The sequence below is a fragment of the Heliconius melpomene genome, chromosome 15 (assembly GCF_056956725.1).
Source record: "Heliconius melpomene rosina isolate 202511_hmr_F chromosome 15, ASM5695672v1, whole genome shotgun sequence".
NCBI lineage: Eukaryota > Metazoa > Arthropoda > Insecta > Lepidoptera > Nymphalidae > Heliconius > Heliconius melpomene.
Window position 1 is genome coordinate 7,010,298 of NC_140403.1, and position 19,222 is coordinate 7,029,519.

The 19,222-nt window shown below is 31.9% G+C and overlaps 1 protein-coding gene across 6 annotated transcripts in view; it reads right to left on the bottom strand.

The window, feature by feature from the left end:
• Nucleotides 1–789: 789 nt before the first annotated feature.
• The window catches only part of Ca-alpha1T (Ca[2+]-channel protein alpha[[1]] subunit T), a 31,900-nt gene continuing 13,467 nt past the window's right edge, over nucleotides 790–19,222 (bottom strand). The window contains exons 11-34 of one of the 6 annotated variants that reach the window (XR_014878774.1): nucleotides 18,796–18,986; nucleotides 18,412–18,595; nucleotides 18,117–18,327; nucleotides 17,703–17,912; nucleotides 15,116–15,281; nucleotides 14,369–14,524; nucleotides 13,882–14,019; nucleotides 13,458–13,628; nucleotides 12,369–12,572; nucleotides 11,909–12,201; nucleotides 11,565–11,737; nucleotides 11,310–11,479; nucleotides 11,031–11,136; nucleotides 10,482–10,621; nucleotides 10,047–10,195; nucleotides 8,192–8,384; nucleotides 7,184–7,333; nucleotides 6,278–6,439; nucleotides 5,982–6,200; nucleotides 5,443–5,635; nucleotides 4,097–4,666; nucleotides 3,757–3,986; nucleotides 2,847–3,620; nucleotides 790–2,610 (exon numbers count right to left, since the gene is read on the bottom strand). Coding sequence is in view for 5 of the 6 variants with exons in the window: in XM_085197914.1 (XP_085054040.1) it covers nucleotides 2,898–3,620; nucleotides 3,757–3,986; nucleotides 4,097–4,666; nucleotides 5,443–5,635; nucleotides 5,982–6,200; nucleotides 6,278–6,439; nucleotides 7,184–7,333; nucleotides 8,192–8,384; nucleotides 10,047–10,195; nucleotides 10,482–10,621; nucleotides 11,031–11,136; nucleotides 11,310–11,479; nucleotides 11,565–11,737; nucleotides 11,909–12,201; nucleotides 12,369–12,572; nucleotides 13,458–13,628; nucleotides 13,882–14,019; nucleotides 14,369–14,524; nucleotides 15,116–15,281; nucleotides 17,703–17,912; nucleotides 18,117–18,327; nucleotides 18,412–18,595; nucleotides 18,796–18,986 (5,102 nt within the window). In the remaining variant the exon portion in view is untranslated. Of the gene's footprint in view, nucleotides 3,621–3,756; nucleotides 3,987–4,096; nucleotides 4,667–5,442; nucleotides 5,636–5,981; nucleotides 6,201–6,277; nucleotides 6,440–7,183; nucleotides 7,334–8,191; nucleotides 8,385–10,046; nucleotides 10,196–10,481; nucleotides 10,622–11,030; nucleotides 11,137–11,309; nucleotides 11,480–11,564; nucleotides 11,738–11,908; nucleotides 12,202–12,368; nucleotides 12,573–13,457; nucleotides 13,629–13,881; nucleotides 14,020–14,368; nucleotides 14,525–15,115; nucleotides 15,282–16,731; nucleotides 16,850–17,702; nucleotides 17,913–18,116; nucleotides 18,328–18,411; nucleotides 18,596–18,795; nucleotides 18,987–19,222 lie in introns of all 6 variants that reach the window. The other 5 variants (XM_085197918.1, XM_085197916.1, XM_085197917.1 and 2 more) reach the window with 5 other exon arrangements.

Consider the following 19,222-nt stretch of genomic DNA (forward strand, 5'->3'; position numbering starts at 1 on the left):
CTTCTGCAAAACCTCATACAATTTCCACAAAACGATATAACATTGTTCAACACGATAAAGTACCCATTAAAATTCGTTTTGAGAAATTATGCAAATAAGATTATAAGCGCCCGCTAACAAGGCACGACGTAGCAAAGATTGTTGCCGAACTCAATTTCGCTCGCCCCTTGCGAATCCTTTGTGTCTATTGAGGCAGTAACACCCATTGTCTCGTAATTTGTGGGATGGTAGAAACTTTTGAGTTGACTTGATTTTTTTAGAAAAAAAATAATATATTTTCTTAAAAATCAAATCAAAAATAAGCTTCACGCGTTATCCCGCACACAGGCAGGCAGAGGGAACCTAGACCGTTCCCCACTTTCTGACGAATTCTGGAGGAATGGCGGGTTGAGGAGGATTCAACTCCGCGTTTTACCTCCATATTAGAGCGAAGAAATGGAAATAAATATACACGGAAATGCAAATAAATGGAAATAAATATAATATAAACGTAAATAAATATTTCACTTCCTCGAGTAGGGATCGAACCCACAACCGTCGCGTAACAATCACACCCTGGTGCCGCTGCGCCACAACGGCCTCAAATATCTTCCTTTTTTTAGGCTTAAAATATATTTTTATCAACAGAATTCCAAGTTAAGCCACTTTTCTTATTAAGTTTTAGAATATTTCTACTGACTATTACATTTTAGCAGATCTTCTATTTTGTGAAGCTACTGTAGAATTAATTTAGATATCATTTGGCTAAATTAAGTATTTTAGGGAAAACTGTATAAAATAAAACACAAATTCGATTTTTATATTTATTTTTCAACCTAACACTTCGTAACTCTCATAACTTGACAGACCACCAGCTAATTTTAACAGGTGTATTCATCTAATGAACATTGTTCATACCCCTTAAAATTATTAAATTATACAGTCAGTACCGAAAAAAAACATTTAAACATTTTATCACGAAATTTGCTTTTATCACGAAAATACTATTCTTAATTTTACTAAATTCCATTTATTCAATTCATTTTTATACGAGACGTTGTGAGTGTTAATCTATTGTTTTGTATCGTACTGAAATAGAAAATACCATGTAAAAGAAAGGGCGTGGAAGACATCGTCGATGAAGATATTTATAGCTTATAGTAAGATGCAAGAAAATGCATTGGTGTTTACAAATGCTCTAAAAGGAAGATCTCTCATAATAAAAAATATAAGAATATAATAGAAGAAGAAATTACTATACGTCTTGGAATGATAGGATCGGTCGTAATAGTTATTGAATCTCGTATAATTTTATAAAAACTATGAAAATTTCGAAGAAAACTAAGTATAACGATATTTTATAACCTACTTTGTCCCTCTTCTACAATATACATCAAGTTTTGAGTCTATTTTCCATCAATTTCACAAGCTAATATATTAGAAATAGGAAAGGCACAGTCGAAGTATAAAATTTATTGCTGACTTCCCTAACTAATTATGTTCTTTTACGTAAGAAGATCTATACAAACATAATATGATATTTAAAAAAAACGGTTGGTGTCTTTGGTAAATTCTCATTTTCAAGCAATTTAGTTCTTGACAGCGAAAAGAAGGTACGCACATGAACGTTTAATAGACATTTATTATTAAAGTAAATTGTAAATTTGGCACCACTAATACAAATTGCGAGAGCAACTGTTATTTATTTGAATCTATTTTTTTCGGAAAATCTATTTTTTTCATAGTATACGTACGTAGCTTTGTATCAACATGTACAATTGAAGGTATGTATTTTGTATTCTACGTTCTAATATGTGCGTTTACCAGTTAAAATCTAAATAAGTTAATGTTTTGTATGAAAATAGGAGTCATTTATATTCAGAAAATATTATTTTGTCTTATATAAGAGATTACTCAATTCGCGAACTTTTGGTTCTGTTTTTATCCTAATAGATTGACATAGATTCATCTAGAAAAGTCACTACGAGTCTAAACAGTCGTTTACTACAAGTTGGTACAGTTAAAACTAAATATTAACATTAAAAACAACATTACAATAGGCATTTAAAATATTTAACATATATAATTCTAAATTTCAATGATTCGAAACCCGTACTTAAATTTAAATTATAGCTAATGTCCAATTAAATATCTAAATAAAATCTAATAACATCAAACAAAAATCTATTCCTCGAGGATTGAGATAACAAAATAATCATAATATATCAATTATAAACAGCAAGCACCGTACGAATAAATTACAAGAACAAGTAATGAAGTTAACATTAGCACTCGTAGAAAACATCCCACCACCACAAATTGACTAGTTCTAACAGCTACCTAACTAATTTAAAAAAAATAATCTTAAATTTATTAAAGTCTCTTCACAAATGATCGAACCGGCCGCGGTGGGTAAACAAACGTTACGAGGAAATTATAAAGGACCCAACACATTAGCAAGTACCAACTCTCTTCTCATTCGGTTGAAAGAATTAAAGTTCAAACACAAATCGCGCTAATTTTAGTCTTTAATAGTACTTTTATTCTTGTTAATTACTTCACTGTATCACTTAACAACCGAGTCATACTTCAGTTCAGCTTTCCAACGATCCTTAGAGATGAAGAAGGGAGCTGTGAGAACAGGTTATGATTGTCAATTTCCTTAAAATCTTTGTTATTTTGTAGAAAATATTTGTTAGAATCTATAGATCTATTATTTGTTAGAATTTATAAAAAATATTTGTTAGAATCTATAGAATATATAATAGTGTTTTTGTAGAAACAGTTAAAATTAAATTTGGCTTCATTTAAAATATTATGTAATTTTAAGTAAATTGGCAATCACGTAGGGTAAGCTACATTCCCACTTTAGATTAGATGTAGACTTCGTGGTGTTGCTGCGGCCGGCCCTGCCTGGACTAGGACCCGCGTTCATAAAGCTCTACGTCTTCCGTTTTGGTGTCAATTTTTCTTCTTTCTGCTATAACAATTCTTATTTTCTCTTCTTCAGTTATAGCTGGATCTACACTTATTTGTGATTTGATAGAAACTTGATCATTATTAGTCAGCGCAGAATCAGTAGACAATCTTCGTTTAGAACGTTTAATACTTTGTCTTGTTGTAGGAACTGAGAGTAATACTGGTGCAGGACGCAATAAGCGAGTCTCTTCTCCGCGAAGAGAATTTCTTTTATCGACTCTTTGTCGTCGGTTTTGGGTAAATGAATCTCGTCTTGGGCTCGTGGGCTCTAATTCATCAGCATCGTCAGCATCGATAAATCTCGCATCCTCTTCGTATATTGCAGTTGGGGTTTCAGTGGATTCCTGTCGACGTCCAAATGCATGAGGCGATAATGAAGCCCTTCTTTGTATGACCGGAAGTAAAGCATGGTGTGAATGTAATGTGCGTCGCCTGCGTGCAGGAGAGGGTATTTGATGTTTTGGCTCGCTATATGTGAAATTGGCTGGTAGGGAGGGTACCTTGTTTAAAGGGCGAGGAGTTGTACACTGTTCTAAGGCCCGACAAAGTGCTCGGTCTTCTTCATCATCTGCCTCTCGTTCCAATTCACGTTCTAGCTCAACGTCCATATCGATTTCATCTTCCATTTGCTTGTGAGATTCTTCTAGGTGTTTCATTAGTACCTGTTAGAAGTAAAATATGTACTTCTAATTGTAAATTTCTATTTTAAAATTATTTTATATAAATAGTGGTAATGTTTACAACTTGAGCCAAATTCCTCAAGTTTTGATATAATTAAAAAAACAATAATTTACTTACAGCTACGACAACGTTGACTAACACAAACTGTGCCATAAGCACAAAAACAACGAAGAAAATCGGCGCAATAATTGTGGACACGCAACAGTTCCGTACACAGTCCACAGAGCTGTCACAATCTTCTCTGAGAGTGTCTTTCATTATACCATTCCAATTATCTCCTGTGGCCACTCGGAATAATGTAAGAAATGCCATTCCAAAATTTGCAAAATGAGCATGTTCTCCGAGACCTGTCAAGCCAAAGTAATTTAATTTTTATCCTAGTATATTTAAAATATATATGGTTTTTTATCCCAGTATACTATAAAAAAAGATGAAAGTAAAAGAACAATTGTAATACCTTGACAAGGAATTTCATCGGAACACTCAAGTCGACCAAACAGTTCTACACCTAAAGCTGCAAAAATGAAGAAAAGTAGAAAAAATAAAAGCCCCAAGTTTCCAACTTGAGGTAAAGCCTGCATCACTGTGTCGAGAAGTGCTCGTATTCCTTTTGCCATTTTTAATAACTTAAGTACTCTTGCAATCCTTAAAACTCTCATCACTCTCATTATTGTTGGGTTTATAGGAATTATATTAGTTTCAAGTTCTTCCAAAACAATCCCGACTATCGATAGTATGACGATTATAACATCTAGTTGATTCCATTTATCTTTTAGATAAATTTTAAATCCAAGTGCAACGAGTTTCATCGCCGCTTCGAGAATGAAAACGGCGGTGAAGAAATAGTTGAATATTTTCAATGCATATTGCAATGCTGGTGGCATTCTATAGTATTCTATGGCCATTGTGACAACGTTCAGACCGATGACTCCGGCAATTGCTAAATCAAAATATTTAGAGGTCACAACATTGTGAACAAATAGTCGAGTTTGACAATAATCAGAATAATATGGTCTTTGATGCATTTCTGAAACAAATTTATTTTTTATTTAGTTCATAATAAATAATATAATATTCGTGTAAAATTGGGTAGATTTAGGTGAAAAAAACTTTAAAATCAGTGGAATTGTGTCAAGCGGGAACTATTGCTTGAAGGCGGAAGCCCTGATTGGAAGGTATCTAGTGTGTAGTGTTGTTATTGAGTGATACATGTCATTTATTGTAATTACGTGGAACCTCTATCCGAGTACGTTGGAAACATATAGCCAGTATGTGTTTTTTAAAGATATATTTTACTATTTAGAAGGGGTAGTATTTAAAATTAACTTGAAACTAAAACAGAACAAATTTTATGTTACATTGAAGTAATGGGTAATATGACCAGGTGCTTTAAAGTTTAAACACGGTTCTGACAAAATGATCGTTAACGAAGATTTTATCGCGACCCATTAACTTTTAACTGTCGATTGCAAAAACAACTCGTGTAATTTTAAATTGTGTCCTGATTAAATTTTATAAATAATTATGATTTAAATGTTTACCTGCACTATTTTATAATTATTAAGAATTTGTAACTAACTTCTTAAAAAATATTTTTTTTATTATTTTACTCTCGTTTTTACGTCAGTTACTCTAATTCCAGTAAAAAAGAAATTTAATTAAATAAATGTGAAATATTTTAGGTAAGTAAATTAGGTGCATATTATTAAGAAAAATATAAATTATAAACGAATTTTCGTCTTTCTACAAGGTAACACTAAAGATGAAGATATTAGTCCGTTAAAGTTTTTAAAAAAATCTTACTTCTTCTCTTCTTTTCCATCTGTAGTGCTCTTTTGGCAGCTCTCCTGACTCGCTCTTCCTTCTCTTGCTCCTCTCTACATCGGTGAAAGTTCTCTACCACAACTCCAACAAACATGTTTAGCACAAAGAACCCCACCAAGAGAATAAACGCAATAAAATAAAGGAGCCGCCACTCTGAGTAGTTGATTATTGGCTATTAAAAATATAAGTAAAATTATAGTTATTATATATTTCCAATTTGTAGGATATATCTATTTTATTAGTATTTTGAAAAGAAGAAGAAGCATAAAAGTAATAGTAGGGAAATGTAAGATAACATATTTTAGCCGTTGTGGCGCAGCGTGCAAGGGTTTCACTGTAACGCGACGGTTGTGGGTTCCATTTAACACGCAAAGCCCCCAGAATTCGGCAGAAAGTGGGGAAAGAAGTGTCTTAACATTAGGTTCCCTCTGCCTACCCTGCTGTGTGCGGGATACAGCGTGAAGCTGAACAACATTAATATTCTTGAGAAAAATAAAAAGGTTAACCTTAAAACGTACCTGCTGATCTACACCGACAGCATCAAGGCCAGTATACATGATATTAACCCATCCATCTCTTGAGCTAAGCACAAACAATGACATTAGAGCTTTACCTAAATCGTCAAAATTATACTTCCTATTGACCCAGACGTTCCCATCGATCGCAAGGCAATCGGATTTATTCTTTACATTTTTTATATTTGCACCTTCGCAATAGAAAAATGCTCCTTTGAATAACTAAAAATTAATAAAAAAGAGATTAAAATAATAAATATAATAAAATAAAAAATAGAAATATGTAATTTTTTTTTTACCTGTACTCCTAATATTCCAAATATGATAAAAAACGTACAACATATCAGTACTATATTGCCGATGGGCCTTAAAGAAGATAATAGTGTTTGTACCACTAGTTTTAAACCTGGAGCCCTGTTTATTACTCTTAAAGGTCTTAATGACCTTAGTAACCTAAATACCTGAAAAAAATATTGTTAAAAATAATCTTATTATAGTTTTTTGTTTCATGCTGTGTTCGGGATCGGGAGCAATTTGAGACATTGTGTGTTGACTGACAGTGTTCAACGCCACTCCTTGTCTAGTTACCAGCGCGAGGAAATGCAAAACCCCTCGACTCCCTCCCTCCATACCTCCCTCGACTGAAAATCGAATCCACAATAGTCCCGTGTATAGTAAAAGGTCTCTACGACTGGTTAATTAATATGTGAACGCACTGAGTAAACACTAACCATTTTTCGAGTTTTAACTTTGATGTGCGTACAAAAGATTTTTGAAATTTCCAGCTTAAAATGACATTTTGAGGTTAACATGGAAATTGATATTCTGTAGACACTGCCGACATTTTGGACGTTTTTTAGGCTGTTTTATGCATTATATTTATAACAAACGTTTCGAGCAATCGTTAAAAATAAAGAACTGAACTCATAAAACCAGGTACAACACCTTATAATTATAAAGTCAATTCTAGATTTAGTTTTTATTTCCAGGTTGTGAGTTCGATTCCCACTCGGAGAAATCAAATATTTAATATTTTCATTTTTTCGGTCTGGTGTCAAGGCAAAGCGCGGCTTTGAGTTTCAACACTCAACCCGCAATACCTTCAGAATTCAGAGGAAAGTGGAGAACGGATTGCCTTAACACAAGTCTCCTTCTGCCTACCCTGATAGCTGATCAGATTAAGTAATAGAAGAAGTAAATCTTACCCTTAAAATTCCAAATATTCTCGGACTCGATTCGGATACTAGAGACATCAATAAGTCAATAATTGATATTATAACGAGAGAACCGTCCATTATGTTCCATCCCGACGTGAAATATGCGTCTGATCCGTAGAACATTCCAGATGCTACCACCTTTTGGTTAGAATAAATAATTTTATATCTTCATATTAGAATATCGTAATTTTTATATGTACTTTAATATCAAGAATTTACGGGAAAAATGCCAATTTAAAGATTGTAATATCAATTGTTTAATGTATATATAATTCGTCGCTGGTCGTGAGTTCGAATACAATCGATTTGTATAATTTTTTACTATTTTCGGATATTTTAATACAGTGATAAATAACTCTATATAAATATATTTCCTCTTTTTATTTTTATTAACACGATGCACTTCAGATTGTGAGAATGATACTGATTCTTTTTTAATTAAATCGCCTACATTTTCAGTCATGTTTGTTTATAATTAAGTCCATTTTTAAGGAAATTTAAAAAGATTTACATATAATATGAATTATAAAACTCATGATATTTAATCAAAATGAAATACAAGGACGCTAAACTCATGCTAGTTAAATGGAAATACGCATGGGCTGTATGTGATTTCGTAATTTTGGTTAGACATGAAATCTTTATGGAATGGAACATCACAATAATGTGGGGGGTGGGTAATGACGTCTTCCAGATTTTTGAAGGGCTTCATTATTTATAATATTACAATAAAAGCTTTTATAAATAAATATATTTTACTAAAAATAAGTATAAATTTTATATTTATAGATTTTACATTGCCTAAAAAAACCCAACGTGAATTATAATTTACCCAGATCAAGAAAATAAAAATATTCCAATTAAATTATTCCTTTTTAGATTCGAATCCACAAATATCGAGAATCAAATAGCTTTCAATTATTACGTAAATATAAATATTTATAATAACCTGTAAAACAATAAGCTTAATTAAAAGAAAAAACTATAATAACTTACCTTTATAAACATTTCTACAGCGAAAACGACTGTGAAGACGTAATTGGCACTCGACAGAAAAGCCCTTTCCTTAGAGTCTGGGGGAATGTTGGGTCGTTCCATCGCTAGTGTGATGCAATTCAATGCTATGAATAATAGTACGATATTGTCAAACCAACCACGAGTTACCATCCACGTACAAAGTCGTCTTATTCTAGAATTTAAATAAATTGTTAGTATTTTATTGTTTTAGTTCAATATTAGTTATATTATTAAATCAAAAAATTAAATCAGCTTCACGCTGTTTTCCGTACATAGCAGGGTAGGCAGAGGGAACCTTATGTTAAAACACTCCGTCCTTCCGCCGAATGGGGCGCTTTGCCTCGTCACCAGCGCGAAGAAATGGAAATATAAATTAAAATAAATATTTCATCTTCCGAGTGGGGATCGAACCCACGACTAGTCGATTTTACAGTCACACTTTGTGCCCCTGCTGCGCTACGATTGGCCTCTAGTTATATTATATTTAATTTGATTTAATATTTAATTTTGATTCAATATTTAATTAGTAAATAATTAAATATTGAATCAAAATATACGGGATTAATATGGATGTCTACTTAAGATCCCATTAGAAACATAAATAGAAGTAGAGTTAGAAAAAAAATTCAATTCTTTCCATCCTTCCGATATGAAATATATGTATAGTGTAGTATAATCTGGTCTGGCCTGGACTTGTCGTACATACGAGTACAACCTAAATATTTCTAACATATTATTTTTGGCACGTTATTAACATTTGTTCTAAAAATGATTTTTATCTAAAATATTGTTATAGCGTACTTGGCCTACATAAAATATAACAGAATTCGACCATGACATTACTTATTACATTACCAAGGCTAAGTATAAAATGTATAGAATTTAGATTAATAAAAAAAATATCATAGATTAATTAAAATGTCAAGTAAATGTCTGCTAAGTTCGGTATTATATTAAATCTTCTTATACGAATATATTAATATCGAAGACTAATAAATCCATCCATTAAATCATCTCGATGCACTTTGAAGGATAATTGCGATAGCCCCCAGAGAATTTGCAATCAGCTAAGATACGTTAATTGAAATTCATCTATCGTAGATACCACAGTCTAAGCTGCATCAGGAAAATGTACGTATTTATTAGATTCCAATATTTTAATGAATATTGAGTGAAGAGTAAGAATTGGATTAAAAACGTATTTCCAATTCAATTTGCTGTCCATTGTGAATAGAATCTTATTTGCATTGTATATTAAACAGAATGCAATAGTCGATTATTTATTGATATAGCTGCTTGCATGTGATTGTGGCTTATAATTCTACTTGGATTTTTTCTGAGGCCAGTCGTGGTGAAGGGACACAAAATGTGACTGTAAACACAATAGGTTCGATTCCCACTCGAAGAAATTAAATATTTATATTTCTCTTCGTCACTTGAGACACAATGCGTTCAGAATTCGATGAAAAATGGGGAACGGAGTGTGTTAACACTAGATGCTCTGCCTTTCACATGGGAATCGAACCTACAACAGTCGCGTTACAGTCACGGTCAGAATATAGGCATTTGCAGTTAAGACACATTATTAATTTCATTTAACATTTTATGTACCCATATAACAGAATTTACTTATGAAAATTTAAAATTTCCAATCACTTCTATTGAAAATGTACTAAAATTCATCAATTTGATTGGCGTCAACGTCAGAAATCAAATTCAATAAAGCACATAAGTCGCCGTACGTTCACAACCAATATTTATATAACATCCCAAAGCTATGAACATCGGTATAAATAAATATCTCGAACAAACATATCGGCATTTCATTCCTTACTTGTTATCTGGGGCAAATATGTAAAGAGAATAATCCTCTTTTTCCTTAAGACACCCCGTCGGCTCCATGAAACGAAAAAGATCTTTAAATCTAAACTGCCGCCTGTCGAATCTCGATGAGAAAATACAAATATTATTGTTTATCGTCACCTGTAAATATTATTTCCATTAAAAAAATATTCTTATAAACCACTTATGCAGTAAGTTATTATTAGTATTATATATTTCCTCTTCCATTAATTAATTTTGTTAAAAGAAAAACAAAAATATCCCAAATTTTAAGCTTGAATTTTAAACGGCTTAACTCGTTGTTCAATGAAAACTTTACCAATAATAATAAATTACTAATATTTATTAATTAATTAAAAATAACAATTGAAGTTGCAACATTGATAAATGATAATAAAAATTGGTTATTAATTGAATAACTTCTTACCTCCTCATTAATTTGTTTAATTAATGGTAGAGCCTGATTATTTGGTCTTATGGATTCATTTCTAGGACGTTGGGGTATTTGCGCTAATTGTGGGGTGGACGGTGTTAAATTACTAGCTTTTACTTCTGATACCGACGTCACTGAAATATTCATTTTTATATTATATAACGTCAATTAAATAATTATGTTTTATTGCTCTTTAATGATGGGATTGATGATAGAATGGGTATAATGTGAGTCTAATCGGTAGTAAATCAACATTTGAGGGTTAAAGTCTCACTTTAAGTCAAGTTATTTATAGTATGCAAGTACGTTCCTGCATAAGGGATGTAAGTGATTGATATTAGAGTTTTTAGTATCTTGTCTCCTTGGGCGGTAGTAAAAATTAAAAATGAGATCCTTAAGAAATATCTAATAGAATCACACTGCATATCAGGTTATTATTGCATATGAAAGTTATAGATGGATTATTGTAATTTTGCACAACATCAGTAATATATGTTAAAATGATTGAAATAATTTATTAAAATTCAATTTTAAAAGTTCTACCTGTTAAGTAATCATTTGTAAGAGAAAGCCTGTGAGGTGGAGCTTTCACCGCGTCTAATCTTACTGTTGAGTCTGATGAGAAGCCCTCTGGTGCCTTCCATGAAACCTATATGACATATTAGGTAAAGACATATTTAGTAATACAATCATTACTAGATATGAAATATTTAACTAAAATATACTAAATTATTTCGTTATAAACAATTTATAAAAGTAGAAGAACTAAAGTAGAAGTAGAAGAACTAAAAAATTATAGTTAAATTTGAAATATGATTTTACATCAGGCAATATAGGTGTGGTATGAGCAGAGACTCTTCTTGCTGGTGGTGCTAATACCCTTGGAGCTGGTAATTGTCCTTTCGATCTATTATTTGGTAACTCTGATTGAGTGTCGTTTTTTATTACCATAGAGGATGATAAAAGTAGTTCATTCTTTCTAAGATTAGAACCTAGAATAAAACGAGAAATTAATAAAATATGTACCGTTATTTAAAATCAATATCTCAATGAATTTGGCTTAATAATAATATTTACCATTACACGCAATATGGTCTCTACCGTTATTTAAGATAACAGCATCAGAATCTGAGCCAGTTCTTTGTTTCTTACTTCTCCGTAGGCTCGGTCTAGAGAGACGCCAACTATATCCACGTTGTACTCTGCACTTGTCATCTCCGTTTAAATTTGGAGTTGTAATTGTGAGACTTCTGTAACAATTATTTCCATTACCTATATAATATATAGAAAATTTAGGTAATTCATGTTTAAATTATTTTACAATTAAGTTCGATTCTTATTTTTCATATTAAAATAACAATTAAAAGATAATATTAAAAATATAACGTTAATAATGACACTCTCTGTATATTAATACTTACTTTTGAGAACTAAGTAAACTAGATTTGTCGCTAACATTGAGACAATTATCATCTTTGGCAATTGCAACTTGAAGATTTTTTTCTGGAACCATAGGTGAGGGCAATGATCTGGGAGTAGTTGGTGTTGATCCAGGGGAAGTAGATCGTGATGGAGGAGGGGCCAACGTTAAAGGAGGAGGAGCGAGGGTCATCGGCGGTAGTCTGGCTTTTTCAGCTCCTAATTGTGCTGCTGCTGAATGAAGTGTTAAAGTGTAACTATTTGGCGGCTTCAATAAACCTGGTATGCTAGAGCACTGAAAAGAAAAAGTTATTTAAATTGATTTACTATCCAAGCCATCACAGATAAGTACAAAATTTCAAATAAGTTAAAAAAATACGATTCTAAAAATATCTAAATAATATGTTTCGAGATCCATGAAATATGAAATTATACCAAAATATTTAGCATGAAAATACATACAGAAGTCCGATCTATGGAGTCTAAGCTTGAAAGCATTGTAGATCTTTCTAATGTCAAAGCTACATTAAAGTCTCTGAACGTAGCGCCAGGCTCTAAGGTCGTGGATGGAGAGTCTTGTGGTGTTGCAGCAGTATGAGTTATCATTGGCACTACCGTACTATTGTTCTCATTTGCAGCACCAGTAGATGCTAACATTTTAGATTCCTAAAATGATGTAACACATATTATTATTTTTTGTAGTCCCAGTGATAAATATAGTATAAAAATCTGAATATTAAAAAGTAACGTATGCCGCAAATCACAATTAATGGAAAAAAGATTCTTAAAGTTTTAGCTCTTACTAATTCGATAACGTGGTTCAAACATAACGTTCTGAATTAAACTAGTTATTAGGTATTATCGACAATTTCATGCACTATAATTCATAACAATAACATACGGATATTATTACTACGCTCTTATAGTATACTTATTAAATAATTTAATTTAATTTTAAATTAATAATCCATTAGGAATCAAATTAAGGCCAGTAGTGGCGCAGGGGCACAAAGCGGGGAACGGAGTGTCTTAACACTAGGTTCCCTCCGCCTACCTTGCTGTGAGCGAGATCAGTGTGAAGCTGATTCAATTTAATTTTTTTATTTAATTAGGCGTCAAAAAAAATAGAAAAAACATTGAATGAAAAAATAAAGATCAAATAGTAGTAGATCAAAAAGTAAATTGTATAAAATAGCTAACAAAACAGACTTATATTTGGATTTAATTTGAGAGGCTATATGTTTTACGAGTACGATTTCTATTAGTTTAAGTTGTGAAAGGACCCGCCTTCCATCTTGGAAATAGATTAGACGAAATAGAAAGCATTTTCTACTGATTCAATACCCTTTCAACTTGTTAGGTCTATATAAAGGCTGGATTTAAAGCGTCTAGATTTACTTTGTAACATACTTATTCGCTGATATCCAATGAAAACGTGAGGTACCGTACATAGATATATATTAAACATACATATTTATATTAAAAGTTTATATATAAAAGTCAAAACTAAATGAAAATCTAAATAAAATCTAGTTTTAGTATTTAACTTACCTTTTGTATGTTGCATTTGTTGGACTGAGCGCAGTCTTTGCAAAGCGACGGGTGATGAGTTGAGGATTTTGTCTTACGTCGACCTCGCATCGCCTTTTCTTTATGCCCATTGACATCACCTTTCGCTTTCCTAACATCATCTGCTGACTTCCAGTAGTTCTTAATTTCGTTCTGTTTTTATAAAAGATATTGTATTACTTAGAAAAACAATTTTTATGCATGTTTTTTTTTAAATAAAAAAAAACTGTTATATAGTCGTACTACGTATAATAATTAACCTAATTTCATTTCATTTTTTTTTTCCCGATTCACTAATTTAATAAAAGTATATCATGAACCTAATTTCGCTTCTTATATTATAATAGAAATCTATAAATAAATACAAAATGAAGTACAAAAACAATTAATAAATTTAATAACTTACTTGTGAAAAGCTGTCACTGGAATGCGATCCTGAATTATTAGATTCGTCGTATTGTAATTCATTGTTATCAGAAAAACATTCACTAGACAATTTCGATTTCGCCAATTCACGTTGTTCGCGCTCTCTTCGTTCGTTTCTCTAAAAGTTTTAAATAAAAAGTAATTTATTTGGAGATATCGTATAAAGTACTGTTAATTTGCAAACAAAAGATAGTTTGAGGCCAGTCGTGGCGTAGGAGCACAAAGTGTGCTGCTAAATCGACTGGTTGTGGGTTCGATCCTCACTCGAAGAAAGGAAATATTTATTTAAATTTATATTTTAATTTCTTCGCTCTGGTGTCGAGGCACAGAGCGGCGTTGAGTTCCGCCACTCAACTCGGAATGCCTGCCGGAAGGTGGTGAACGTGTCTTAACGCGAGGTTCCCTCTGCCTACCCTCTGCTGTTTGCTGGATACGGCGCGAAACTGATTGATTGATTGAAAAGTTACCTCAGAGCTGAATCCTTCAACTAAAATAGCCACCAGCAGGTTGAACAACACATAATTGCCAAAAGTCATTAATGCTACAAAATATAACGCAGCCCAATGGCTCGTTTTTTCCATTCCGTTAAATAAAACAACATTCCAGTCTTCCTGCGTTAAAACCTGAAAAATTTAATTATAATAAAATATTTCGTATAACACATACATCGTTCTACCACAACATATATTATTATGAAATTTTACAAATTCCGTAATAAATCATAATAAGCGAGGTGTGCTGTCGTATTGTGTGAAAGTTGTGCCTTACGTCGTAGAATATTTTGTAAGTATTAATGTTAAAAAAATATATTAAATAAAAATAATCGTAAGTAATAAACGTGTACGTGTTAATAAGTATCATGTTATGTTAGTTACAACAATATAAACACTGTAATGAAAATTAACACAGACGGCGTTTGGAGTACACAATCAAAAAGGGTTCAGCATTAATACTACTTTACTAAAAGCAAGATGCACTAACTACCAATTGCTTATAATATATGCTGATAATTAAACTAATTATATTTGATATATGAACTATAATGACGAGTTTCTCGTTTCCAGGTTCAAATATTCTTATGTTGTTAGTTGGTATGTAAAATTTATTAGAATAACTGTTAAAACGAGAAAAACGCACCGTCTACCCTCTAAAAGCAAACTTGAACGGGATCGCAAATAAATTGACAATGTAACCTTTACATTTTTAAGACTTACCTGAAACACAGTGACGGTTGCCCATAGAATATTATTAAAATGTTTCCTGTCGCATTCACATTTTGGATGATGTGAGATGATTTCAGGGCAGGTACAGTCCCTTTCGGTTCCGTTATCCTCGACGAACTTGCAAAACTTACCACCGAACAGATACATGCCCAGAATACTGCGCGCGATGAAAAAAATGAAAGAAAAACAAAATACTATGCGCATACGCGACCGAGTCTAGACGATGTCAAATGCGCCTGCGACGTTAACACTGCAACCTGCTCTTTTTATTTACGGAAACAATTTTTCCGTAAAATAGTTACGGAATTTTTTTTAAGTTGGCTGTTACTTACGGTAAAATTTACAACTATTAGCAGTAATAATGTTCATCACTCAGTACATTAGATAAATAAAAATGTTATTATTATACGAGATTTTTCATTTAGTATTTTTTTACGGAAAATTGCTTACCGTAAGCTTCATAATCCTGTGTAACAGTAAAAGTTACAAGGAAAAAAGAATTAGTAAGCAGTGTTATCGCCATTGGTACGCCATCACCAACGGGTTTGTTAATAACATAAATCTAAATTATGAATAGTATTTCATATAATGTTTTTTTTAGTGCAAGTTCCCCATGAAATATTGTCTTAATTAGCATTCATCTTTATATACTGCCTCATTATGTCAGAATAAATGCAATTAAATTAAATAAAATTGAAAGAGTAATAAGGCAAATAAAAGTGCATAAAATATATCGAAGTAATAAATTCATTCAAATACTTTATTTATTATAAATATTAATTCATTCATTTTAATGCATTAAGGATGCCTCGATGCAGAAAATAAGTATAAAGTAATAGTTATGGTAAATATAGAACTTAAATAAGAAATATTTGAGAAATTGAAAATTTTCGTCGACAAAAGGGAAAGAATTGGAAACGAGGTCGTTATTAAACAAGGAAAATGCAGGATATCCTGATGAAACAAGTGAAATTGCTAAGAAATAAACTAGCGATACGGTGATAAACCTGAAAGTTTGTATAACTAAAAGATTATAAAAGTAACTTGTTTCATACAGATCTAAATAATAGAAGCAGCATGCAAAGTGACAGAGAACTTTTTAACTGAGTTTTTGTTGAAGTGGAACTGGAGGAACTGACGGTAATATAACCCGCGACTCGTATCGAATACCTATACTACCCTACGAATTAACCAAGCTTGTCTGTCTAAGTGCTTTCGACTTTAATGGGTTTACTGTACGGCACAAGGTGAATCGTGATTCTAAATGACTTTTGAACTATCTGTTACCAATGGGTTCTATAATTGTTCTACGCGGGTTCTAGGGTAGCGGTTACGCGTTTCGCACTGAACTGCAAATTTTTCAACTAAATGGCATATTGGAGTAACAGAAGGATCATAATTATTTTAAAATAGCTTTTGAAATGATTTGCAGAGCAGTGGACATTTGTGTACTCGCGTGGTTAGTCGATAAGCCGTCATAGCAATATTCTTGTTAAATAGTCATTCTGTTGAGTGTTTACAACGGACCGGTAAGCGTTAAGTAGATGCAAGTTTGTCTGTTCTGATTGTCTGTTTGTTTTAGTACTTTAATTCAAAATGTTTAATACCTGAAACACCGTGACAAAGGCCCACAATAGTGTATCAAAGTTTTTTCTGTCGCACTCTAGATCGCCCTCTTCATCTTTTTCGCAGAATTTGCACCCGAAGAGATTCATACCGAGGATGCTGAACGTTATCACGATACAATATACGATTAGATAAAACGATATCTACAATCCTCTCGGTAGATTAATATTTGTATAAAATATATAAGTGTGAGTTACATCTAAATGAGAAGTGAGAGTGCAGGTTTAAATTAATAGTGACAAAAAGCAAGCGTGAAGGTCTACGAATAAGGTTGAGAGAAAGAAGAGAAACGTTGTATAGAGTGTGGATAGTGTTGTATGTAATATGTCAGAAGAAATGGCTAAAAGATAAGGGAAAATATAACGTTAGGCAGAAAATAAAACAGGAGAAAGTCACTCACAGTTAAATAGTGCAGAGGTTAGGGTGTGACAGTTAAGTAGAAACTAGGTTTACATTTTATGAGGTGTCGTATAAATCTTCACAGTCTACGAAAAAAATAAAATATAGCAATCAAACGATTGCTTCTTTAAAAGTCTACTTGATCTACTAAGCTACTATAGAAGATACACCAAAGTCACGCGTAGTACAGATTTGAAGATAGAAAAAGTAAAGAAAAATAAGTGATATTTTTTCTTAGTTTGTCAAGATATTGCAGAGACTCGCTATTACTCGCTAAGATGATAGTTAGTAAATATTTATTTTTTTGGAAGTTTATTAGGAAAATAATAAACAAAAGTGGAACAAAAAAATAATATTTGGAAGAAATCATAGTTTTTAAAATAAAGTTTGGTTAATACTTCCCTTGGATTTTAATGTCATGCATTTTATTGTGATATTTAAATATATTTTTTATACCCTATAAAATGTATCAATTGTTAAACCCCTGATACGGATCTTAGTACTATATACGTCTTACTTATAAAAATGAATAAATAACTAAATAAATATTTACCTGAATATAAAAATGAAAAGGACAAGGAGGGAAAAGAATACAGCGACGTTATCCATTGTTCTTAACATGACGAAGAGCTGTCGTCTTAGGTTTGGCATAAATCGAACCAACTTTAATATGCGCAGGAGTCGAAATGTGCGCAATACAGATAATCCCGAACTTCCAGCTAAATCTTGTTCATTGCCCATGCTTTGCGTTAATTCAAATGCACTGCGTTCAGATGAAATATATATATTTCTATTATAATGTAGTATTTTTCAGTTTGAAATGAAAATTAAAGACTTAAATTTCTATTTAAAAATTATGATTCTAAATATCTTATAATGTGTAAATACATGTGTACATCTTATTGTTTTAAGCAGATTTTTAAATAATTAAAAAAATATATAGAAATATGAAAATATTGAAACCTACCTTAGTATAACAATAACACCATCAAATACGTTGAATCCATTAGAGATGTACTTAAAGGGACCTTCTGCAACGATTTTCAGAACCATTTCGACAGCAAATATTGCGGAGAAAACGACGTTGCTTATTTCGACAATCACTGTTAACTCTTCAGGTTGATTATGGTATTCGATCCCCATTGACAATGTGTTTATTAAAATGGCAAGAAGGATACCTAAATGTGCAAACACTTTAGATATAATATCAAAATATTTAAATATTAATATACTAAACTAAGAAGAAAAAAAGTTTTAATTACCTTGTTGAAAGTATTTATGATTGACAATAATCTTAATATGTTTTCGAAGCAAAGATAAAAATTTAGATATTTGACGCCATAACGATAAGCAGGCATTGGAAAATCGGCTTTTCTTCTTCTCTGCTGCTGCTGCCTCAGCTGCTATTAATTCAGCGCAACATGAAAAGTCATCTATCTCTACAATCTGAAAATGAAAACTCATAAGCTTATCTCACATTAAATAAATATATAAAAAATAACTATTATTATGGCGTGATGGTCACGTGATGGTGATTTCTTATTGGGGAATGGAGTGTCTTAACACTAGGTCCTCAGGTTTCGTCTACCTAACTTATATTATGAACCTAAAAATAAAATTAATTAATGTTTTCTTATATATTCTACCTTGGTTTCCAATTTTTCTTCACCAGCACGTTTACTTATGCCTTTTGTAAGTTCTTCAAAAAATGAATCTAGAGCCACTTGTCCTGTAGGTAAAGCAGCTGACAATGCTCCAGATAAAGCTAAAAGTTCTTGACAAGACATAGTCCCTCCAGCTCTCTCTTCTACCGTCTCCCCTGCTGGTAGGTCGAATTCTACGCCCCAAAATAAATGTGACTACAGACTACACTTCCCTTTTTCCTTTTATATTCTAGTTATTCTAATTTTGTCTAATGTATCATTTAAGTATATGTTTTCATATATTTATAATTTTTATAATGCTACAAGTGAATGTAAGGGAAGTATTAGAAATAAGAAATAGAAGCGGTAAAGTGTAGTTAAAGAAGCTATGTTTTTATTCATGTTCACGTGATAAAAGTGTATAAATACT